Source organism: Canis aureus, chromosome 18 (assembly GCF_053574225.1).
Source record: "Canis aureus isolate CA01 chromosome 18, VMU_Caureus_v.1.0, whole genome shotgun sequence".
In the NCBI taxonomy this organism is placed as follows: Eukaryota; Metazoa; Chordata; class Mammalia; order Carnivora; family Canidae; genus Canis; species Canis aureus.
This window is the reverse complement of record NC_135628.1, coordinates 54,065,465-54,090,938: the sequence shown is the minus strand read 5'-3', so window position 1 is coordinate 54,090,938 and position 25,474 is coordinate 54,065,465. Positions and strand designations below refer to the sequence as shown.

Here is a 25,474-nt window from a genome sequence, read left to right as displayed (position 1 = left end):
AGAACAATTGAGTATTGGAGTGTAACAGGCAAAAGCGTGGCATATTTTTGTATTTTAATAGTCTGTTATTTTTTAAGATGTGTAGATTTTGTTTTTACATCAACTAAGCATGATTTGGATTCCTCCTCCAGAGTTATAAATCACCTGATTCCCTTCTGCTGAAAGATAGAGAACAGAGGTGGTGAGCTCTTTAGCTATAAACCTTTGTTCCTATTGTCCTCCCTTTTACAAGTGCCTGAGTCATGCCAGAGAATAATTGTCTAAAAGATTTGAAGGAGTTCTGGATTTTATCGGGTCAAATCACTGAAATATATATATGATTAGAAAATGTCTGGTAGTGAATAAAATCTTAAGCCATGTAGATTAAAAATGACTTGCTGCTTCCACTTACCGTGTTTTCATAAAAGCAGTTTTCAAAATATGTTTTCTTAAAATATCTTCAAAATAGTTCCTGGTTGAATGGAAACAAGTGTTGGGAAAATTCTCTTGTTGCAGACGTATTCATTTGTGTGGTGATAGCATTGCCAAAAGGAAGGAAAACATGCCAGGGCAAACACGCTCCGTCCTGAGAATGTTCCTTTTCTGAATTCCTAGCCTGTTCTTTTCTCCGTCTCCTCCCCTCCTCGTCCAGAAGTGCCATTGTTGCCATCATTATCCAGAAAGTGACTGACTGGCTTTGCCAGAAACGCTCCTCACAGCTTGTCCAAGAGCAAATGTAAAATGTAAAGGAGATATACTCCTTTCTGTTTATTTGCTTTGGGTATTTTTCTAACAGTTGAAAAAGCCTGGTATGGAAAGGGATCGTTGTAGTCTGGGGATTGTTTTTTTGGATAGAATCTGTCTGGCTGAACTTGTTCCTCAAAGGCAAGGTTATAAACTCTGTTTCTGCCTACTTTGGAATAGGCCATGGGTTTTGTGTCTCTTGGTATTTTAGCATGTTGTTAGTTTTGTATTGAATATTTCTGTACCTAAAATTTTGCCTTGCAGAATTAATTTCCTTTAGGGACCTAAAGTCCTCTGTTGTCAGAGCTCGGGCCATTGTTATTATTTAAATCCTGGATTTTTAGAACTGATAGTCACTTTATTAACAGAATAAGAATGGAGATTTTGGAGATCATACAGTCCAACTATTTCAGATAAAGAAACAGGCCCATAGAAGTGAAGTGATTTGCCCCAAGGCCTGCAAATAATAGTAGGGTTGGGACTAGAACTCAAGTCCTTGTTACTTTTCTCTATCCAGCCTGATTTTTGCCCTCTATCTCAGAGCTTTTTTTTTTTTTTTTTTTTTTTTTTTTTTTTTTAATCTCAGAGCTTAGATGATATTTCATACTTAGCAGGGACACTGGGGACTGGGCTCCAACCCATTTGTTACTAAGAGTGTGTTTATTACTAAGTCCTTTTTTTGGCCCTCTCTGTTATGTACTCTTGGATTCAACCAAGCCAAAATCTTGACTTTATTGAAAACATTGTGGAAACTTCATTGATTTCAAATGTAATCTCCAGGCATGGTACCAGGAGCGAGGCATCTTAATCTTTCAGAGACCGTTTTGGTAATAAACATTGAAAACTTTTTTTGACCCTGGCTGTTTTCTAGTCTTAAACCTCTGAGGTTTCCTGTGACATCAAACTGTTGAAGCTTCATTCTTGATGTAGGAGACACAGCCCACTCCATTTTGCTTGAGGTCTCTGTTCTGTCCCCAGCACTGGGGCACCTGGGTGAGCCTCAGTGGTTGAGTGTCTGCCTTTTGGCTCAGGACGTGATCCTGGAGTCCCGGGATCGAGTCCCATATCTGGCTCCCTGCATGGAGCCTGCTTCTCCCTCTGCCTATGTCTCTGCCTCTCTCTCTTTCTCTCTGTGTCTCTCATGAATAAATAAATAAAATGTTTTTAAAAAAAAGAGATCAAAAAAAAAAAAAAGAGAGATCAGGCTTTTGTTGAAAACAAAAATCTCAAAGAGGGATGGTTATGTGTCACTGTTCTAGCTAAGCCTCTGGCTTCCCACCTCACTCAATGAAAATCCACATCCTCAAAAGGGCCCACAAATGCTCGTCGCCTCTCTGACCTTACTTCTAGGCTTTTCCTTCTTCACTGTACTCAGTCTCACAAGTCTCTGCACTGGTCTTCAAACACATCAGGTGAACTCCTGATGCATTTTGTACTTGGTCGTTCATGTTTTGTAGATACTCATCCCCTAGATACTGAATGATTCTTATCTCCTTCGAATTGACACCTTCTCCATAAGGCCCTCCCTGACCATCCCACATATTTTTTTATTTTTTAAAGATTTTATTTATTTATTTGACAGAGAGAAAGAGCACAAGCAGGGGGAATGGCAGGCAGACGGAGGGGGAGAAGGTGGCTCCCACTGAGCAGAGAGTCTGACACAGGGCTTCATCCCAAGGCCCTGGGATTATGACCTGAGCCGAAGGCAGATGCTCAACCAACTGAGCCACCCAGGTGCCATCCCATTTAAAACTGAAGCCCCCACCTTAGCATTTCTATCTTGAGTCCCCTTCTCTGCTGTGTTTTTCTCCATAATATTTGGCACCTTCTAGCATAGCACTTCTGTTTTTAAAGAACTCTCCAGGTGATTCTTAACCCATAGCATTGGGACCTCTGCCATAGATGTTGCTTCACTAGGTGTTACTCATGAGAAATCTATCAGAAGCAGAATTTTAAGCATCAAGAATGAATTTTAAGTTCTTAATTGTAGTCTCAAGCCAAAATACTTTTCACATAATAGAATGAATCTCTTAAATTAAACCATCTAGTGGCTAAACATTAATAATGTTTCCCACTCATCAGAAAGTTTCTTGGCAGGGCACCTGGGTGGCTCAGTGGTTGAGCGTCTGCCTTTGGCTCAGGGTGTGATCCTGGAGTCATGGGATCGAGTCCCACATCGGGCTCACTGCATGGAGCCTGCTTCTCTCTCTGCCTGTGTCTCTGTCTTTCTCTCTGTGTCTCTCATGAATAAATAAGTAAAAAAGTTCTTTAGAAAGAAGGAACATTATATAGATCAGAAAGTCAGATGTAAAGGAAGAGCCCTGAAGAAGGGCTAGTAAAATAAAAATTAAAAAAAAAAAGTTTCTTGGCAATTGTGATAGCAGTATATTCCTATTTGTAACAGATCCTAAGGACCACATACCATATAACCTGAATATTTTTAATTTTTTTTTGGTAATGAATTCAGAATATTTAAACAAGAGTATGTAAGATTTGAGATAAAAAAAATAGTTGATAATAGTGACTGACTCTTTTCCTTAAAATGATTCAGCACTAGATTATGTATAATTAAGTCACTTTAGAATGTTTACTGTTTACAATTTCTTAGCTTGGAAGGTTTTTTTCCCAACTATTAAAATTACACAATGTAGAAATTTTGGAAAGTCAGAAGAGGAATAGTAGAAATAATGTGGGAGTCTCTCAAAGTTGACTACTATTGACACTTGGTTGTTTCCTTCTAGCTTTTTTACATTGCTTTGATCCACCTTCTGATACAGAATTGAGGAGCAGGGTGGTGATGTAATTTGAAAAGTATAATGAAGAAAGTATTCCCTCCATGAAGAATTACACACTATTAACAGTTGTATATGTTTGCTTCTAGTTTCCTAACTGTATGCACACTTTAAAAAAAGAAAAAAACAAGAGCAAATAATATACAAGCACATTACCTCTTCTTAAAAGGAGTATAGTATTATATATGGATTCATCTTAATCACCATTCCTATTCTGTTCCCCGTTCACACCGTGACCTTGACCTTGCACCCTCACTGAAACAATTTTCTAAGTTTGATATATGTTGGTCCAGTACAGTTTTTTATACTTGTTACCATAGATATAGGTAGTATTGCTTTGTTTTAATTTATCTATAGGGTATCATGCTGTAAATATTATTCCGCAACTTTTTTTTCCCTCTCCTCAGTTATGGGTCTATCCAAATTGATACTTAATCTAGTTTATTATCTTAGCTGTGTAAAACTCCCAGTATATACAGTATGGATGTAGTATAGTTTTTCCAGTCCCTTTGGATAGGATTGCATCTGGTTCTTGGCTTTTTTATAAATAGGGCTAGAACAAATATCCTTGTGGGTCTTCTTAGATACATTTATTAGTGTTTTCCTAGGGTCATACAGAATTTTTATCCTCCTAACATTAAGACATGAACGTTTGTATTGGCTTAGTTTAATCTCTTCAATAAACACATACTTCTTAAATCTAGACTTGGAAACATCTTATTTCCTTAATGAAAAATTAATATGCAATAGTAATTGGACACAAGGCATTTCTTTTGCATTAGTAATTTAAACATTGCTTGAGCAATTGAGAAAACATGAAGCTACTTCAACACAAAAAGTTAAAAAACAAAGTTAGAAACATAGTATTGGAGTCACTAGAGCAAACAAAGACTGGAACCTGAGATTTTGTCTTATCCCTGTTTCCTAAGTCTAGAGAACTTTCTTAGATTTCCTGAGATGACCTTTGTTGGAACTTGTCCTTGAGGATCTTCTTCCGAAGCCACTTCTCTACATCTTCCCTGATATCTTCCTCTTCCCCTTCTCATGCCCTCAGCTGTGTCCATTCTTTGTGCACATTGCACTTACTTCCTTGTGTCTTGTCCCACTGCTGCGGTGACCTCCTGGAGAATAATGTACTGCTTTACTTGTACTCTGAACAAGCTCATGCCTGACAAATAGGTGTTGACCAAATATATTTTGAATAAAGGAAAGAGAAATATGAGGTAGGGGTGAGGGAGGGTGAGATTGGGAAGGACAATAATGATGGTCACTTTTATAGGGAACTTCAACTTATTTAAAGTATGAAATGGAATAAGGAAGTCTTGAAATGAGATAAGGATGATGACAGCTTTGACAGTGGACCTCTGTTTTTAGCACATTGTCATTTGCATATACACAAACTGATTAAGTCACTGGTTTTAATTAGAGAAAAATTAATTTCTTCTTGGAATTTAAATGTCAATATATTAAAGTCTAGGGATACCTGGGTGGCTCAGCAGTTGAGTGCCTGCTTTCGACTCAAGGTGTGATCCTGCAGTCCCAGGATTGAGTCCCACATCAGGCTCCCTGCGTGGAGCCTGCTTCTCCCTCTGCCCATGTCTCTGCCTCTCTGTGTGTGTGTCTCTCAAGAGTAAATAAATAAAATCTTAAAAAAAAAAAAAAAAAAAAAAAGGTCTAGGGATGCCTGGCTGGCTCAGTCAGTACAGCGTGCGACCCTTGATCTTAGGGTCGTGAGTTTGAGTACCATGTTGGTGTGGAGATTATTTAAAAATAAAATCTTAAAAAATATGTATGTTAAAGTCTTGGCTTGTTTTTCTAGGAATAAATCAAAAAACTTGAATCCCTGACAGATATAGCTATCTGACAGATTTTTTTTTTTTTTTAACTCCTTGCCTCATTTCTTGGTTGCCCCAATTTTAATCAAAACTGGGTTTCCTGGAATGAGTAGACTAAAGTTAAAGGAAATATTTTGGTCACTGTTCTTATGAAATCCTTTGTGGTTTGGAAGCGGCACTCCTTTAGTGTTTCAACAGCTTCATTCATGTTCCGCACACAGTGTAGCAGTATGATACCAGTAACTGAACTTCAGAAGGAGAAGTTCAAATGCAGACCTCTAAATTTAGAGACTGAACAATAAAACCTTTGGGAGGAAAGTCAGAGTAGCTTTCTTAACTTTCTGATAAAAGTAGTCAGCATTTAGTACTACAAATTTTCTTGGCAAGTACCTTCATAGCTCAGAAAACAGTTTCTCTGATTATTTTGTATAAGAAGCTGCATTGCTCTCAGTTTACTCATTTTTTAAATAGAACTCTGAAGTTTTAAGTAATTGACGCTGTCAGGAGAATATGTAATTTACCAGTAACCAAACATCTAAGATTAAAAGTAATGAGTTATGGGTATCATCTCCTTGTTCCAACACTGAAATTGTTTCCAGTACTGAAATACTTGAAAACGAATTGTTCTCTGGACACTTTTTGCTGCTAATGAACATCTCTTTTTACAGGATTCATGAATAAAATTTTCCATCCCAACATTGATGAAGCGTAAGTAACTATTTAAAAATGTTTAAATCTTAGCAGTGACTGCTCTCTTACTAGTATTCATCTCTCTCTCAGTTATTAAATTTTTAAAAATCTATTATCTTTTCAGATTTTATCAACAAAACTCTATGGTCACTTAAACTATGGAGTCCCAGGGTTATGATATTCTAAACCACTTAGTGCAAATTCTGCTGTTGGGCTGCTTAGTTTTTCAATTGTCACGAGTGGGTCCTTCGTTCCCTCTGATAAGTATCTAGCGTTTGTAATATTCCACATCTCCATTCTCTTTGTGTAGACACAATTCAGAGATCAGTTTTCTGCATACAGATTTACTATTATCAGCCCTTACAGTGTTTCTTAGTTCTTGAGAGTAAAGCAAACATGAATGGCTGTAGTTTCATTTCAGTTAATGAATCTTACTTACCCTTTCCTTCTAATATTTTATAGTGATATTTTAAAATGTGATACGAATGCCTCCTATTGTGTACTTCTGATGCTGTTTGCAATACGTGATTTTTTGTTCTGCAGTTTTTCCTTGTCACAGCATCTAAATTTTACTGTTACACACACATATACATGAGATATTCTGAACTCTGTGTGAATAGGTTGTACACACACGTCATGCCTCGTTGTCTTTTTATGCTTCTGTGTATCAGTCATCTTAATAACAAGAATGTTTTGTTATGTAACCACAGTATAGTCGTCAGGTTCAGGAATTGAATATCAATACAGTACTTTTTAATCTATGGCCACATTCTAGCAATGTACCTTTTTTTTTTAACCCCCCCACTCCCCACCTCAGCGAAGGGTCTAGCCCAGGACCATGTATTGCATTTACTTGTCATGTTTCTTTAAACTACTTTAATCCGGAATAGTTCCTCAGCTTTTTTAAAGTTGACATTTTTAAAAGAAAATAGATGAGTTGTTTTAGAGACTGTCCCTCAATTCGGGGCTGTCTGGGGTTTCCTCCTCATTAGATCCCGAGGATGCACTTAAGGCCCGGAAAACCACAAAGTGTGACTGTGTCCTCACAGTCCTGGGGAGGCCATAGGTTTGTCTACCTCCTGGTTGTCAGTGTGAATTCTCACCTGCTGAAGGTGTTGTCTGGTTTCTCCATTGTTGAGTCGCTGGTTTCCCTTTCAGTCTCTCAGGAAACACTAAGACTTTGTATATATTCTGCTCCTCCTCATACTTTCCCTAATTGGGATTCTTTTTCTTTTTTTTGATCTATTAAAAGTACTTTTCTTGATAAATAAAATTAGTTGCCAGATACATGCAACTAGCTTTCTAATTTTTAAAAAAATGCCATTCTTTCCATCTGTTTCAGGTCAGGAACTGTGTGTCTAGATGTAATTAATCAAACTTGGACAGCTCTCTATGGTGAGTTTGGCCATGGAATATATATATATACATATTTTTAGAGATGTTGAGACACTGCCTAAAAAATGTTGTTTGGCTTTTCTTCTCTGGTTTAAGATGTTTTGTTGGGAATGGGAAGGGATTATGAGGGCCTGGATGGGAAAGTTTGATCAGTATATTATCTCTCAAGTATAAACTTTGATTTAGCAGCAGAAGTTTAAAATAATCTTGTGAGATTCTGAACTTAAGGTATAGTGATGTATGTATGTAGACATACAAATACACATGTAAACATTTTATGTGTATATATTCAGAAGCACACTGTATATCTGTTTACCTGTAATAACCTTTGAATTTTGAAAAAACTTCTAGGAATGTCCCTGTGATGTGAAATGGTGTATTAAGAGGTTTGGGAAGTCCTCTGTTTTGAAGCCCAAAGCCTCGTTATGAAGCAAATAATAATCTAGCCTTGCCTCAGTGCTGAAATCAACATCTCCTCTCTTATGATAAATCAACATCTCCTCTCTTATGATGAATCAACACATGCATGATACAATGCTAAGTATCACAGGGAGATGTAAGGACTATCAGGCCTTCTCTCCCTGAGCTTGTAACTTGGTTGGGGTGCTAAAAATATTTTGAAATATACTTAATTAGGGATACAGCAAACCAATCTGTATTCCCGAACATGTCCAAATTCTCAGGCCTCATAGACTTTTTGTTCTCATGCCCTCACCCCATGAGGCTTCCCCTGATGCTCTAGCTGCAGGCGATTTCTGCACGCTCCTACATTTTTTATCTCTTTTTTGTGTCCCACTTTTATTTTTTAGCTATGTGTGTTGTTCATGCCTACCTTTCTGTGCCACTAGATTATATCTGCCATAGGAGTAACTGAAGTGCGTATCTGATTGCTCTCTGTGTCCCAGCATTTCTTATATAGCACCTTGTACCCATGTGTGGTGAAAGAATGGGAGGTACACATAATAAACCGCTGATGTCCAAGAAGATCATTTTAAGCAGGACTTAACCAGAGGTGACCTTTCTTATTGAACAATTGTGAGACATCTTATTGAAGCCGCACTTGGCAAGCCGCTTTGCCAGACATACCTGTATGAGGACGGTGCATGAGATTCACAGCAGAAGCTTGTCACAGGCAAAATATGGTTAATCCTTCTTTTGTTTTGGTTTTTTTTTCTCCTGATTCTGCCATTCAATAATTATTTCCTCTGCCTAGAGTTCTCTTCCTTGGTCTTTGTATGGCTGAGTACCTTCTTTTCTCACCTCAAACATCTCTCAGGGAAGCCTCCTTTCCTAAATACTCCATCAAAAACAACATTCCTCCATAGCATTGCACTCTGTTTTTTAAAAACCTATCTTTAAAACCAGCATTTGTTTATTCTTTATCTTACTAGATTGTAAGCTCCACAAGAGCAGGTACTTGTATGTGTGTGTACAAAGGTATACAAGTGCCTGAAGCAGTGCGTGGTGTACAATAAGGGTTCAGATATTTGTTGAATTAATAACTAAATCATGCCTAGTATTGTTAAGCATGAGAATTTTAGGGATATGATGGCTTATAAGGAGATGAGGCAACAAGAAAGAACATATACTCTGAGGTTGGTTAAATGGATTCCTTTTAAGATTTTTTTTTCTTTTTTTTTTTTTTTTTTTTGTAAAAATGTCTCATGGCAGACTGCCTGGAATAGCTGATGTAATGATGTATTTTCTTAAACTGCATTCACATTTTAGAAATGTACATAACAAAATACTGTGAGCTGGTTCCAATTACAGTAAAGTAAATTGGACTTCAGCTAATTCTTTGACTGTTGACCAGAAGAGCTTTGTGGAAGAGATTTGCTGATTATCAAGTACTTTACATTCACAGAACAGATTTTTTAAAATAACAGCTTATTGAATTATAATTCATATACATGAAATTCACCTATTTAAAGCACGTAATTTGACAGTTTTTAAGCAAACTCAGTTGTATACAACAATTACTACATTTTCATCATAGGAGATTTTCTTCACCTTAAAAAGAAAAAATCTTTTACCCTTTAGCTCTCACCTCCTCATCCGCCTAACCTTCCTCCCCAACCCTAGGCAATGACTATTCTACTTTTTTGTCTCTATAGATTAGCCTATTTTGGAATTTTTAATAATGGAATATATAATATGTGGTCTTTTGTGACTGGCTTTTTTCAGTTCCCTAATGTTTTCAAGATTCATCATGTTGTAGTGTGAATCAGTACTTCATACCTTGTATGGCCAGATAATATTCCATTTTATAGCTATCACATTTTTATCCACTTCTCAGATGATGGACAATTGGGTTGTCTCTACCTTTTGGCCATTTTGAATAATGCCTGTATAAATGTTTGTGCACAAGTTTCTATGTGGACGTGTGTTTTCATTTCTGTTGGGTGTCTACCTAGGAGTAGCATTGCTGGGTGACGTGGTAATTCTCTGGCCAATCATTTGCGGAACTGACTGTTTTCCAAAGTGGTTGTACCATTTTGCTTTCTTACCAGCAGGGTGTATGAGGTTCAGAACAGAAGCCCAATATGACTTAAGATTTCATCCCATATATAGAATGTTAGTAGAGCATTGCTTTGTAAAGCATTTAGTAAGTAACAAGGATTAAATCACATTGGTCAAAGTGAACTTTTATTTCCCTATTACATGTGCATGAATTACCATTAAGTGTTCCATAATACGTAAACATGGACAACACTAACATTGTAGGTAAGTGCAAGAACCCAAGTATTATTAGAATGTAGTCAAAAAATACTCCTAGGGCACCTGGGTGCTCAATTGGTTAAGCAGCTGACTCTTAATCTCAGGGTCATGAGTTCAAGCCTCATATTGGACTCCACACTCTGTGTGGAGCCTACTTAAGATATACTCAACAAGGAAGAATTGTGCTGACATTTTGTTCAAACCCAAACTACTACTCAAGAAAATTCAACTTTTTTTTTCATGGAAAGCTTTAGAACAGGTAATTACAATTTATATAAAAGTACATAGAGATGGTTGGTACAAGATGACCTTGAAGTTTCTTTTAGGCTTAACTGATCCTGAGGTCGAAACTGAATTTTTATTGCAAACTGCTAAAGCTTTTGGCATTGAAGATTAGTCTGTAATTGGCGAATTTGGAGTCATTCCGTTTCCTCCTGTGATTCTTGAGAGAATCTTAGTTCAAAGGACAAAAAAAACTAATTTAATATAAGACAACTAACAGGAGAAAGTTGGCATGTTAACACAAATACTCAGCTAAAAACCAAAAGGCTTAGCCTGGCAAACTTGTTTCAACACTTCTACTATATAATATAGTAAGGAGCAGGGAGTTACTTGTGAAATTTCCTGCAATTAACTTTGCCCCAAGGCATGGACTGGGCACTGGATATACATAGTTATAGTATAACAGCAATTGCCAGTTAAAACTTCAGATTTATACTTAGCATAACCTGCTATTAATCAGTGTTCATGTTTGTAACAAATTTAGTCCTCTAGTTCCCCTCACTCATTGCTTCTGTGCTTATTTTGTTTTCCTTTGCCAAGTGTCCATATAGTTTGTTCATTCAAACTTAGAATTGGTATGATTGTAGTGTAATCACCCAGTAATTTTCAATTTTATATTATTTAACCTTGCAAGAGAGCTAATTATAGTGGGTAATATGGTTAATTTTGTAAAGATGCTTGTCAGCATATGAAATTATTGAGTATAAAGTTAACTATTGTTACTCTTGTGACATTTAAAGGAAAGTAGCAGATGCCATCACAAAATTGATTCAAAAAAAAAAAAAACAAAAAAAAAACAAAACAAAACAAAATTGATTCATTTTCATTTCCTGTATGATAGCATCTTTTTGTTTTCTTTCTTTCTGTTTTCTTTCTTTCCTCTTCTTTCTTTTTTTAGCATCCCTTCCTGCTCTTCCAGACAGCACTGATAAAAGCTCTGGAAAACTTAAAATTCAGCCAAGGGGATCTGGATTTTAGTTTCAGAAACAACTGTAATTTTAAAGAGTGATGGAAGGAAAGTTCATTAAGCCACAGGTAGCTTTTTAAGCTTCCTTACTATACTCCAGTTTTCCTTTTTACTTACAAATATATATTTTACCCATTGTTGGCTTTTCTGCCTACACCCTTGGAGGCTCTGGTACTTCCACTGCAATACAGCTTTAAATTTCTCTTGCACCCTTCCATGCATCTGTCCCCTGTAAATCGTGTTTCTTTCTTTTTTTTTTTTTTAATAATAAGTTTATTTTTTATTGGTGTTCAGTTTGCCAACATACAGAATAACACCCAGTGCTCATCCTGTCAAGTGCCCACCTCAGTGCCCGCCACCCAGTCACCCCCACCCCCCGCCCTCCTCCCCTTCCACCACCCCTAGTTTGTTTCCCAGAGTTAAGGAGTCTTCCATGTTCTGTCTCCCTTTCTGATATTTCCTACCCATTTCTTCTCCCTTCCCCTCTATTCCCTTACACTATTATTTATATTCCCCAAATGAATGAGACCATATAATGTTTGTCCTTCTCCGATTGACTTATTTCACTCAGCATAATACCCTCCAGTTCCATCCACGTCGAAGCAAATGGTGGGTATTTGTCATTTCTAATGGCTGAGGAATATTCCATTGTATACATAGACCACATCTTCTTTATCCATTCATCTTTCCATGGACACCGAGGATCCTTCCATAGTTTGGCTATTGTGGACATTGCTGCTAGAAACATCGGCGTGCAGGTGTCCCGGCGTTTCATTGCATCTGTATCTTTGGGGTAAATCCCCAGCAATGCAATTGCTGTGTCGTAGGGCAGGTCTATTTTTAACTCCTTGAGGAACCTCCACACAGTTTTCCAGAGTGGCTGCACCAGTTCACATTCCCACCAACAGTGCAAGAGGGTTCCCTTTTCTCCGCATCCTCTCCAACATTTGCGGTTTCCTGCCTTGTTAATTTTCCCCCATTCTCACTGGTGTGAGAATGTGGTATCTCATTGTGGTTTTGATTTGTATTTCTCTGATGGCAAGTGATGCAGAGCATTTTCTCATGTACTTGTTGGCCATGTCTATGTCTTCCTCTGTGAGATTTCTGTTCATGTCTTTTGCCCATTTCATGATTGGATTGTTTGTTTCTTTGCTGTTGAGTTTAATAAGTTCTTTATAGATCTTGGAAACTAGCCCTTTATCTGATACATCATTTGCAAATATCTTCTCCTATTCTGTAGGTTGTCTTTTAGTTTTGTTGACTGTATCCTTTGCTGTGCAAAAGTTTCTTATCTTGATGAAGTCCCAATAGTTCATTTTTGCTTTTGTTTCTTTTGCCTTCGTGGATGTATCTTGCAAGAAGCTACTGTGGCCGAGTTCAAAAAGGGTGTTGCCTGTGTTCTCCTCTAGGATTTTGATGGAATCTTATCTCAGATTTAGATCTTTCATACATTTTGAGTTTATCTTTGTGTATGGTGAAAGAGAGTGGTCTAGTTTCATTCTACTGCATGTGGATGTCCAATTTTCCCAGCACCATGTAAATTGTGTTTCTCTCCAATTTAATTTTACTCATTTTTCGACTGACTTGGTAGATTACTTATTTTGTGGATTAAGTTGTGGACAAGTAAGGTCGAAAACACTTTTCTTATAAAATTGGGCAGTTTACAGTTTTATTCTTTCTCACCTTTAGGGTTGCTAGCCAATGGACTGGATACTCCTCTTATTTTGCTGGTGAGAAAAATCAGCATTTGGGAAAGTACTTCCCCTAGAGTCATCTGGGGAGTCAATCACAGACAAATGAAGTTGACTACAACAAAAGGAATGCTTCAGGGACTTTGAGATTAAAATTAGACAAGAGAAACAAAAGTTTCTTTTACTAGGCATTTAGAGAATTTTAGACCATAAATTTATTTAATATGCTATACTGTGGGCCTCATGAATTTTAAGCTTTCTCATGTTGGAAATATTTACTCCATCCCCTTTTCAGTCAGGTAGCCTGTGAATCTTACCAAACAAAATTCTGGCCAAAGGTAACTGTGTCTTAAAATAATGCTTTATGCTCCACTAGTGTTTGCTAACTATGTGTCTAGCCCTTTTTAGTGTAGTTACACAGACAAGAGATATATCTATCTGTCTGCATGGGTGATTGGCCAACAACTACTGTCTGAGAACAGGCTTGAGAACTCGGTATTGATCTGTGCACGTTGGAATCCTAAAATGTCATCATGCCTTTGGAATAGCTGGATGTCATTACGAGTCTTCTAGACAGAGGCCAAGTGGAGCAATTTCTCTTTAGTACCGTGGGGGAAATGTCAGCTATAGAAAATATAACATGTTGAGTTTGGGATTTGACAGCTTGGACAGTACTTAGCTAGCTCCATGGCCTACCTCTTCTGCAGGCTGCTTGGAGTTACTCAGATGCGGTGTTGGTATGTGGCCCAAGAGTTTAATTAGCTATACACAAAAAAACAGGATCATCTTAGGTTAAACAACTTAACAAACTTATTAAAAACCACATTCATGTTCGCTGAGAGTCAGCATTAGGATCATGGAGTGGTCCAGGTTTTGTGGATGGTGGGATCTGAGCCGGGCTGTGGCCTCCAAAGATAGCCACAGCTGTATTCTACCTTCGTTGGGGCTGTAGTTTCAGGGCTCAATTGTGAAGATGTAGATTTGTTTTCTTTCCATTTGCTTGTGATCACCCTGTATAGGTAAATTCTTTCCCGTGTGTGACCACTTACCTTGTAATTGCACAAAATATCTTTTTTCCTGACCTTAAAGACAAACAGAATTATTGTCTAGTAATTAAAAACTTTAATAATGAGTTTTAGTATGACTGTAAGAGTACTAGCTAGCTAATTGTACATTAACTGCCCTTATTTCTGGAAAGTTAATAACAAATCCCATTACTATGTTTTAGCTGGCAGTCTTGTAAGGTAAGCAAGGTCATACCATGTCTGAATTAGGATGAACGGCCTCTTAAGAGTACCTGAGTGGGGCAGGGGTGTGTGAGATCAACAAGGCAACAAGGGAAATGGCTTTGGGGAATAGGAGCCTGTTTCCTTCATTCTCATCTCTGTAACAGCATTCATTTTGCTCTGCAGACCTCTATAGGTTAAGTACTTCAGGGGAGGGAGCTGCAACGGATGGAAGATGATTTTCTTTTTCTTTTTCTTTTTTTTTTTTTTTTTTTTTTAAAGATTTTATTTATTTACTCATGAGGGACACAGAGAAGCAGAGGCACAGGCAGAGAGAGAAGCAGGCTCCATGCAAGAAGCCCGATGTGGGACTCGATCCCGGGTCTCCAGGATTAGGCCCTGAGCTGAAGGCGGGCACTAAACCGCTGAGCCACACGGGCTGCCCCAGAAGATGATTTTCTAAGTCTGGTGGAGTACTTTAAAACATTCTGTGTTTTTTAACTACACACCTCTGGTTGATGGCCTGGTAATCTGGCACTTAGCAGAATGTATCTGGTAGTCTTCCAGGCTTTAGGGCCCTATGTCTTTGACATTGCTATTTCAAACATAGAGCAAAAATACCTGTGTTTACCTTGGAATATTTAAAAATTGTAATGCTACCCCTCATGAGATTAAGTATATCAATCATATTGCAAAAATTCTGAGTGTTTACTAATTCTTTTTTTTTTTTTAAAGATTTTATTTTAGAGAGCACATGTGGGGTGAGGGGAGTCTGCTCAGCAGGGAGCCTGACACAGGGCTTGATTCTGGGACCCCAGGATCATGACCTGAGCCACAGGCAGATGCTTAACTGACTAAACCACCACCCAGGCACCCCCAAATATTTACTAATTCTTACTAATTCCTAATTGGACTTTTTTTTCTTGAAAGATGTGAAGAGGGAGGTGTGTTTTGTTTTTTTTTTTTTTTGCTTGCATGACCCTCTTCGTAAGACCTTATTCTGTCTTTAAAAGATCCCCGTGGGGAGCACCTGGGTGGCCTAGTTGATTAAGAATTCAACTCTTGATCTCAGCTCAAGTCTTGATCTCAGGGTTGTGAATTCAAGCCCCATATTGGGCTCCACACTGGGCATGGAGCCTACTTAAAAAAATAAAAGATCTGCATGGACTAACCTTGAGAACATTTATAAATCTGATGAATTCATATTTTTTATATATTTTATCCACACAGAAACACAGAAGGCCCTCTCAGTTAAGTAATTGGATACAGTCTTGAATTTATCATCCAGCAGATTGGTGGCTTGATATACTATTCCATTAGCAGCATGTCAGCCATCAGTAAACTAAATATGGCGTGGCAAGCCCTGTTGGCCAGCTGGTTCTGTGCCATAGTACCACAGGAGGTCTTTGTAGTGGTCTGCTTCTCACCACGTGTGTGCCCTCAAAGCAGCTATAGGATTAGGCTTTCCTCATTGAAGTTGGGTTCAAGTTAGTTATTTTAGAGAATGTTATTTTTTAATTTCAAAGCCATTTCTTCTTGCAAGTCCACCTACCCACCTAAGGGCATTCTTCCTGACCAGCTTTTTTGAAGTTTTCCTCAAGATATCTGTCAGCCTCTAGGGCCCCTGCTTGCTGAGTCCTTCACACAGAACAACTGCTTGATCATATGAATGCAGTTCTTTGGGTTGAAGAACTATATAGGTTTTTGAGGATTCCTCATTTGTAAGGGTAGAATTTCACTTCCTTTCATATTCACAGACTGTAAACAGGAGAAATTTTAAAAATCCATTATTAATATTCAAACTTCTTAGGACCTAGTTAAAGAGTGGAAAAGTAAACATCAGTTAGTTAACCAAAATTATTAAATAACAGAAGGAAATCTGGAAATTTTATTTGCCCTGTTGTAATCTTAAAAAAAATTAACTACATTAAATTAGTTAAAAATTTAACTAATATACATTTGTATGTATTTTTTATGCATCTAGTAGATACCTCTTCCCCCTCCAAGAAAAAAAAGTTTGAAAAGCTTTCAAAAAAAAAAGAACGAAATGAGGGATCCCTGGGTGGCGCAGCGGTTTGGCGCCTGCCTTTGGCCCAGGGCGCGATCCTGGAGACCCGGGATCGAATCCCACGTCGGGCTCCCGGTGCATGGAGCCTGCTTCTCCCTCTGCCTGTGTCTCTGTCTCTCTCTCTCTCCGTGTGTGTGACTATCATTCATAAATAAATAAATAAATAAATTAATTAATTAAAAAAAAGAGCCAGAACTTTAAAAAAAAAAAAAAGAATGAAATGGAATTTTATGGTTTTTATTATGAATATATATCATAGATTTATGACTTGCCTATTAGCATTTCATGATTGATTAATTACAATTGCTTATAAGATGAGCAAAAGTGAATTAGGGGGTTTTGAAAGGGCAGCTGCTGATTTTTCTCTAATAAATCAAGGATATGAATAACACAGTTGAAATTCTCAAGTGATCTCAACTGTTTAGCCATTAGCTTCAACTATCATAGCCAGAAGTCCACAGACATAGGAGATCTGTGTGAGTTCTAGAAAATCATTAGTTCTAGACCACTAGAACCAACAATTTGTGATTTTTCTCCATCTTTTTAACCTCTCTAATTATGAGTAGGACTTTATTTTCTTGTTCTCAGCCTTGCTCCTTGTTGAATTATGGAACAAATAAATACCATAAGGAGTTGTGGGTGGTACAGTGAAACTCGAGAAGCCAGGGGTCCTCCATCAGAGAAGAGGGGCCAATGAACTCTAAGTTTGTTTGGATAGCATGCTTCTAGAATATGAAGAGTTTTGAAGGAAAACAAGAGGAACTTGCTTTTGAAGGGAAATTACCTGAGTGATTGTTTTAAGGAAATTTCTCTGATTACAGAGTTTGAATCCTAGAGCGCCATCAAGGAGGTGGTTGCCCTGATCCAAAGTGGAATGGTACATTGGGCTTGGTGTAGTTACATGCGAGGGAAAACAGAAGAGGAACTAGAGGCATTTTGTTAGGACAATTAGTGAGTCTGGAAAACCAACTGAGTACATGGAATAAAGGAGAAAGCCTAATCAAAGTCCTAGAGCCTAGGGACAAGGGTGTTGGAGTCTACCTAGGTAGTAGGAGAAAAGGTTAGGTTTTCAAGGAAATAATTTTAAGCATGTCTAATTGGTAAGACCAGAAATATAAAGGACTGATTAGAAAGATTTGGTAGTTAACAGCATAGACTTATTTTTTTTAAATTGTAAAATGATGAGCTTCCCAGAGTAAGAGTATATGAAGCTACTTCTTAAATTATAAACACCACAGAGTTCACACACTGTGCAAGTGAATGATGTCTTTCTGAGCAAGTTTTTCTGTATGTTGTTTGCTTTTAAATGGAAGGAACCCAGGGCATTGGGCATCTTGAAGGAGTAGGATAGATGGCCTTTGAAGAGATGTGGGAGGAGGGGATGGCTTTGACGACTTGGCACCTAGCCATGACTGTAGCCATGACTGTACTGTGTGATGGCCGTGGTTTCCAAGTTACAGCATTTTAGGTGTTAAATCTGAAAAACAGATGAATGTTATGCAAGTTAAAGTCTCTGGGGTGACTGCCTGCCTGATACAGGTCCCTGGTGTACGGTTCCTGGTGGGCAGGCCACGTCAAGCTCTGGGCATCTGGAGGGCTTTAACCTGAAGATAGCAGCATGCTTTACCAAAATTTCCACTTTAACATTCAAAGGAAATAGAGGAAGAAGAAATACCTTCTGGTCACTGGTTTATAAACAGCCAAGAATAAAACATGATCTGTGATTCATCCCCTCCTGTGTTTTCTCCTTAAAGCCATGTCCCATCTTTTTGTGAGTCACCTGAAGTAGGGTGGCTTTACTTTAAGAATTGGTGCATTTTTTTTTCAGTGTGACTCATTTTAATTAATGTGTATTCTTTGAAGGATACAGATAGCTGAAATTTCTAAGAAGGTGGCATGTTTTTATGAAAATTTTAGTCCTTTGATGCCATATGAAGCCTGTTTTATAGTCCTTTTTAGTAATGTGTAATTCTTCCTTGTAAGGAACTACAGTATTATACTTCTCTTTTTGTAGATGAAGAAATTAAGTTGCAGAGAGGAAGAGACCTGCCCAAGGTCAAAGAGAGCAAGTCAGTGGAAGGCCTGAGATTAGATTTGTGGTCTTGTAGGTTTCCCATCTGTTGTTTACAACTTTTGCTAGAAACAGTTCAGTCTAATGGAATTTGCTCTACCCTATGTCCACAATGTGTTAGGTGGTATCTCTTGCTGCCCTTTATGCTCTGAAGCAGCCCTTTACTGCCCTCAAAAATGGATTCACTTTCTCCTACCTTTAGTTTGGAATACCTCCACCCAGAGGAAGTGACAATGATAGCATCATGCAGGAAGGAGTACTGAAAGGGTCAGGGAGTTGGCTTCACTAGAGCCTCCTGAGCAGCTTAATTGAGAGTCCTGAACATTTTCAGAGAACCTGCAAGCAAACAGCCCTCTTTGTTTTCTGGGGCTAGGGGTGTATAGGGTAGGTAGTGTTTCCTGGCTGTGCAATTCTACACACACACACACACACACACACACACACACAATGATGTCAGCTTGTCTAAGTCAGAATCCATGGGGTAGGTCATGAGGCCTCAGCATGCATGTTTTGAAAAAATGCCACAGGTAATTCTGATGGACAAACAGCAAGGATCCAGACTCACCAGGAACCATTGCTCTGGACTAAAGGGGGTGAATGGTGCTGCTTTTGATGAAAGATCAGTATGATTTGAGTGTTTAAAAAATGAAATATGAATATAAATTATTAGTTGAAGTACCTAAACTGAGGAATGAGTGTTGTAATATTGTTAATATTAATACTGTAAGATCAGGCTGAAGAATCTGTCTTAATGGACTGCATTTTTGTAAGTGCTGATTTAGTCCAAAGCAAAAGTAAGAGCTGTTTGCTCATCATAAACTGTACTTCTCAGGGGTCTTTGGACTTCCTTAAAAAATTAAGGCAGCCAGTAATGGAAACCAGCTGACTATAATCTCGAGATTGGGTTGCTCTGTGTGTCTGGTTCTCTCCCTTTCAAAAAGTGGAAGATTAATATTTTTTTAAGAGACTTTTGAACTGAAAGATGTTGAAGTTTTATTACTATTATAAACAATTCTAGGGGGAAAATACTCATTTTATGATGGATTTTTCCAAAGGTGACTATCTTTAGTTCACTTTCAGTTTACAGTTTAGATTTCTTTGTCAACATTTATCTTGAAAGAAGATTTTTATCTGCAACTTTTGAGAGATGTTTCCTTGGGGAAGACCCTCTCAGTAGGAATCACTTTGTTAGCCACTTTCAGGGCTGTGTTAACTGCTTTAAAACAGCTATAGCAAGGGCGCCTGGGTGGTTCAGGCAGTTAAATGTCTGGCTTTGGCTCAGGGTTTGATCTCAGGGCCTGGGAATGAGCCCCGCATCTGGCTGCCACTCAATGTGGTGTCTGCTTCTCCCTCTCCCTCTGCCCATTCCCCTGTTCGTGCTATCTCTCTTTCAAATAATTAAATAAAATCTAAAAATAAAAAATAAAATAAAAATGACCATAACCACAACTTCCTGGTCTTCAAATGCTGTCCTCTTCTGCCCACAACTGGGCTGTGGTACTTTCCTTTTTCTGCTTTTCTGTTTTACAGGCGTGACACAGCACATCTGTAAAATGGACCAGAAGTGTGTTAATGCAGGAAGACGAGAGACATAGGAAGGTAGAACAAATAATTGAGGATTCTTTTACTTATTGAGAACAAATATCTAGGCAAAGACACTTATCGGTAGCTTGAAAAACTTAAAAATAGTGGGGAAAGGGTATAAAAATTCCTTCTTGGAACACAGGAAGCACCTAGTTATGAAACATGTTGTCTGCCATATTCTCAAGTCCTAAAGCACTCCTTAACATTACTTAAAAGAGAATAAAACCTATACTTCGGCGGGGGGCGGGGGGGGGGCTGTGTGTGTGTGTATTTTAAAGGTTTTTGATGTTGTTTGATAACTTTTCAGCTGCTAATCTTTTTGAGTAGAGCCTGTAATGCCAGTGTGACAGAAGAACTCCCAGGTCCCCACCTGCAGGTATCTGCAAACAGCTGTGGGCTACTTTTCTGTGGTTTAGCTACTTGGAAACAAGCACATGGCCTCTGTAAAGTATCAAACATTTCAGCCACAGAAATGCCTTAACATTCTCTGCTTAAAGATCACCCTTCTGGCCTTGAACTTGTAAGAAAGGAAGACTTTGTGGTAGGGAGGTTGGCCATTTCTGAGGATATGCAATTTTAATGCCAAGATGTGGGTAGTTTGTTTCTTCATGAAGGTTTAGGCAATGCTCATTTCATCTGTTGACAGAGGCAGCGTGGTGGATAAGCCCAGGATTGAAACCGAGTTCCTTGGGCAAGTTACCTACCCACCCCCACCCCGTGCCTCAATTTTCCCAGGTGCAGTATGGAGATAGTAATGGTACCTCGCTCATTGGCTATAGTGACCCTAAGAGTGCATGTAAAGTACTTACAAGGCTTGTAGTGCAGACTGTCCCTGCTACCATTCCTGTGTTAACTCCTCTGCTCCCAACTCATGGTGTTTGTAAAACCTGCCCACCTTCTCCTCTTGTTTTTTTTTTCTTTTGAGTTTATTTACCTTAATTTTTTAGACTTCTGTTTTATTTAAATATTTCAAACATGTGCAGAAGTAGAAAGGACATTCATAGGAAAATGCTATTTTTAAAGGTAAAAAAAGCAAAATGTCACTTGATGTATGAAGAGTAGAAGTTGTAAGCCTATTACCTTGAGATAACATTTTAGATGTTCTTATGCACACGTACTGTACATAGTTATAATTCTATAGAGCATACCTTTTTTTTTAAGATTTTTTATTTATTTACTCATGAGATAGAGAGAGAGAGGCAGAGACACAGGCAGAGGGAGAAGCAGGCTCCATGCAGGGAGCCTGATGTAGGACACGATCTGGGGTCTCCAGGATCATGCCCTGGGCTGAAGGCGGCACTAAACTGCTGAGCCACCTGGGCTGCCCTAGAGCATACCATTTTATGGACTTTATCCTCTGACATTAGGAAAAGAAGTATAGGGCAGCCCCGGTGGCGCAGCGGTTTAGCGCCGCCTGCAGCCCAGGGCGTGATCCTGGAGACTCGGGATCGAGTCCCATGTCGGGCTCCCTGCATGGTGCCTGCTTCTCCCTCTGCCTGTGTCTCTGCCTCTCTCTCTAGCTGTGTCTCTATGAATAAATAAATTAAAAAAAAAAAAAAGGAAAATAAGTATATTTTATTCTCTAGTCTTTGAATAGTTTTCAGTGGTTTTATACCATGAATAATTACTGATTTGTTGAACATGTTGCTTCCTTTTTAAAAAAATAATTGTAAGTAAAATAGCAGTGTGATTGAGTTATCTTGAAAGGTTATTTTTGTTTTGCTTTTTTGATTAGGAATCTCTGCATTTATTTTCTGGTGTATGGGAATCGTGGTTATTTGGGAAGTTAGCTTTATGAAGGAGAAATAGCTCCAGTCTGTGTAATAATACCAAGTCTCTTTTCCCTGGGCTCAAGGTAAACAAGCTCTGTCAGTACCTGGTGCATGAGAATGGGACTATGCTAGACATCCTGGGACTCTAGACATTACTGTCTAGACCTGAGCTTATTTAAATATAAATTAGGGAAGCCTGGGTGGCTCAGTGGTTGAGCTTTTGGCCCAGGGCATGATCCTGGAGTCCCGGGATCGAGTCCCACATCGGGCTCCCTGCGTAGAGCCTGCTTCTCTTTCTGTTATATTTGTAGGGTTTTCTAAAGCAGAAGATGACAAACATTGGCTGCCTGGTTTTGTATATAAAGTTTTATTGAAACACATCCATATCCATTTGTGGGTGCTTTTGTGCTACAGTGGTAGAGCTAAATGTTGAATACATGCAACAGAGTCCAGATGTTGCCCACAAAGTCTAATTTACTCTGGCCATTTATGAAAAAGTCAGTCAATCCCTTTTCTCTAGACCAGGATTTCTCAGCTTCAGCACTATTGAATTTTGGTCCAAGTAATTAGGTGTTGTAAAGGGCTCTCCTGTGCATTGTAGGATGTTTAACAACATCACTGCCTCTATCCACAACGGCTGGTACACCACCTGTCCCCTTTCCCCATCCAGGTGTGACAACTAAAAATCTTTCCAGACATTATAGGATGTCTGCTGGGGAGCAAAATCACCCCTGGCTAAGAATCACTAAGCTAAATTGATGTGGCTTGACCAAACATTCATTTATAATACTGCATAAAAGTGCTCACTCTAAAGGGGAAAAAATATGTTAAGAGAGCAGAATAAATAAAAGAATAGTTTTATGCTGCTATACTCTAGCATTCCTTCCAGAAACAGAAATTTTTCTATAAAACATGATAGAGTAACTGGACTAGGGCAGAGAGCTGGAAGCACTAAGATTCCACAGTTTACCATCTGCTGAGCAGCAAATAGAATGGAAGTTATAGCATCTCTGAAGTGATGGGAACATGTAGTTTATTTTACAGGTTTGCAAGGCCTATTTCCTTTATAAAACACTATATGACTGCAGAGTTCTTGTTGACTCTGCTGTGTGTGTAAATGTTATCCGTGTATACCCAGCACCTTGTGCTGCATCTGGCAAGAAGGGAGTTAGTAAATGTTTATTAAAATGATTGTCAATAAATTCAATAAATTGGTACTTCTCTGTCTTATTATCTATGATTTTAAGTGGCCTATGTAGATTCCTACTTTCATTAGCCAGAAGAATTTAAAAACCGGTTCTATTTACCTCCATTGAAGGTGATGAGAATTGAATTAAACATCAGGCCTATAAAATTGTGTTCTTCTGAGATCTGGTGCTTGAATACTTTTCAGAGTGGGGATTTTCAAATTTGTAGAAAGAGGCAATATTAAGAGACTACCCATTTTGTAAGGATATAGAGTGGTAGAGTTTTGGGGTACACATTTTAATTAAATGATGTATGTACTATTTCTGAATTCTTGGTTTAAAACATGGAGTGAATTCAAATTGGGATGATTGCCTTTGAAAGTGGAGTATCAGGTATACCTTTATTTGGTTCTTTAAATTAAAATTAAATATTAAATTTTAAAATTGGTATCAAAAGGAATATGTTATAGAGATCACATGTAATGGAGCACACTTTTATGGAACACTTTCATGTGGTTGATTATTTCAGAAGATAAGCGGTTTTGACTACTGAACTCAAGTGAATTTTAGGTGACTTGTTTTTTTCCATGCATGACATATTTCTGTTTGTTTTTCAGATCTTACCAATATATTTGAGTCCTTCCTGCCCCAGTTGTTGGCCTATCCCAACCCCATAGATCCTCTCAATGGTGATGCTGCAGCCATGTATCTCCACCGACCAGAAGAATACAAGCAGAAAATTAAAGGTAAGAAGGCAAATAATTTAACCTGGAGACAGAAAAACTTACATGTACTGGGCTTTCATCATTAAAAGCCCTTCTTAGTTACTAATAATTTTTCTCAGGCCTTTAAAGAGACCACTGTCTGTGGGCTGGAGCGGAGCTCACTGGCCCCTGAATGTCCCAGCAAGGAAGAGGAGAAGGAGCGAGAAAGAGCAAAAGGAAAGATGAGAAAATGGGAGGCACCTGTTGGGTGGTGGTACATGTAACCCTGCCGGAAATCCCCATGGACCTCTGTACAAAAGAATCTTAGCCTCCATTTGTTTCCTCTTGTCCTATAAAATTAGAAAATTGGATTCGAGAATGAAATATTAATTGAAGGGCATAATCTCACATTTGTTTACAGATAGTATCATCCTGGCCTTTCAGAAAAGCAGTTAACTTTGGAAGTTGGGAAATGCCAAATTTATCCTTATACTTTTTTTATTGTATCATTTTACCTGTTGAATTAAGAATACCCAGCTGGCTTCTTTTCTTGGCCCCATACTGATTTTCTTTTACTTTGGAAAGTTTACATCTGGGCACATTTATCTGCTGTAGATACCTAGCCCCAGGGCCCAGCTTTCTAGTAAAACGTGAAATGTACTGTTCAAAGTTAGAAGTGTGCTGGTAGTAGTAGTGCTAGTTTGTCCATCCTTTAGGATTTAGAATCCTACTATTTTCTCATTCTTAAATAGTTTACCTGCTAATGAGACATAAAGTTCATTAAAATGAACTTTTGGTTTCAAGAGAACATCTGTAGCTTCACCCTGGCTTACTGGTGTTCATTTTTATTCTGCATGCTTGAGATCCTTCATAGTGAAAAGTCTAGATAAAGTTCCACCAGAAAGGAAAGGAATTCAGAGTCCATGAAAGTAGGTCTGCTCTTCTTACCAAGTGACAGGCATTGGTATTTACCTAATTTTTAGCATGACTTCTGCCAATTGTGTGGCCCCTCTGGGGCCCATCTGCGGGAGATGACAGTAGGAATAATTTACGAGCGCCTGGAATATATAGGTCTTCCCTCTTAACTGTGCTGGTATGAGACAGGCACATCTCACGCTTTCCTTTTGTTTTCTCATTCTCCCCTAATCTTTGTAGGGTACTGTTTGGCGCTTCTGTTGAGATAAAATAGAAATAAATCTACTCTAATTAATTTACTTAAGTCTCAGGTATTTTGCAAATTAATACCTAATTTATGTAGCAGAATATCTGTATAGCCAAACAAGTATTTCAAAGGAAAAAAAGTCCATTTCAACCAGATAAAGTTCTATTATGAGACTGTGTTAAAATTGTGACACAAACATCACTTAACAGTATCTGCAGCCCACAGATACCTCATTGCAGAGCGTATTTCTCTAGTTCTTACATTCATTGTGCCTCAGCAACATGATTCTTGTTTTAGTACATATCTGCTCTAGCACCAATTACAAAAGGAATCCAATCTACATTTTTTAAAAGATTTTATTTATTTATTAGAGAGCACGCACACGTAAGCAGGGCGGGGTGGGGCGGGGAGGATAGAGGGAGAGAGAAGCAGACTCCCCAGTGGGCAAGGAGCCAGATGCGGGGCTGGATCCCAGGACCCTGAGATCATGTGTGACCTGAGCCAACCAGGCACCCTATGTTTTTATTTTAGAATGGCAAGCTCTAGCTTAGGGAATTTGAGCTTCCTGAAATGTCAGTGTTGGCTATCATTTTGTCTTCCTGCGTAA

At 38.4% G+C, this 25,474-nt stretch overlaps 1 protein-coding gene across 6 annotated transcripts in view; it reads left to right on the top strand.

The window, feature by feature from the left end:
• UBE2H (ubiquitin conjugating enzyme E2 H) overlaps positions 1 to 25,474 on the top strand; it is a 107,941-nt gene that overhangs the window by 74,870 nt on the left and 7,597 nt on the right. For 4 of the 6 annotated variants that reach the window (XM_077857324.1, XM_077857325.1, XM_077857330.1 and 1 more), the window contains 3 exons: positions 6,019 to 6,058; positions 7,383 to 7,435; positions 23,619 to 23,747. In XM_077857324.1, the coding sequence (XP_077713450.1) occupies positions 6,019 to 6,058; positions 7,383 to 7,435; positions 23,619 to 23,747 (222 nt within the window). Of the gene's footprint in view, positions 1 to 6,018; positions 6,059 to 7,382; positions 7,436 to 23,618; positions 23,748 to 23,845; positions 24,096 to 25,474 lie in introns of those variants that run through there. The other 2 variants (XM_077857328.1, XM_077857326.1) reach the window with 2 other exon arrangements.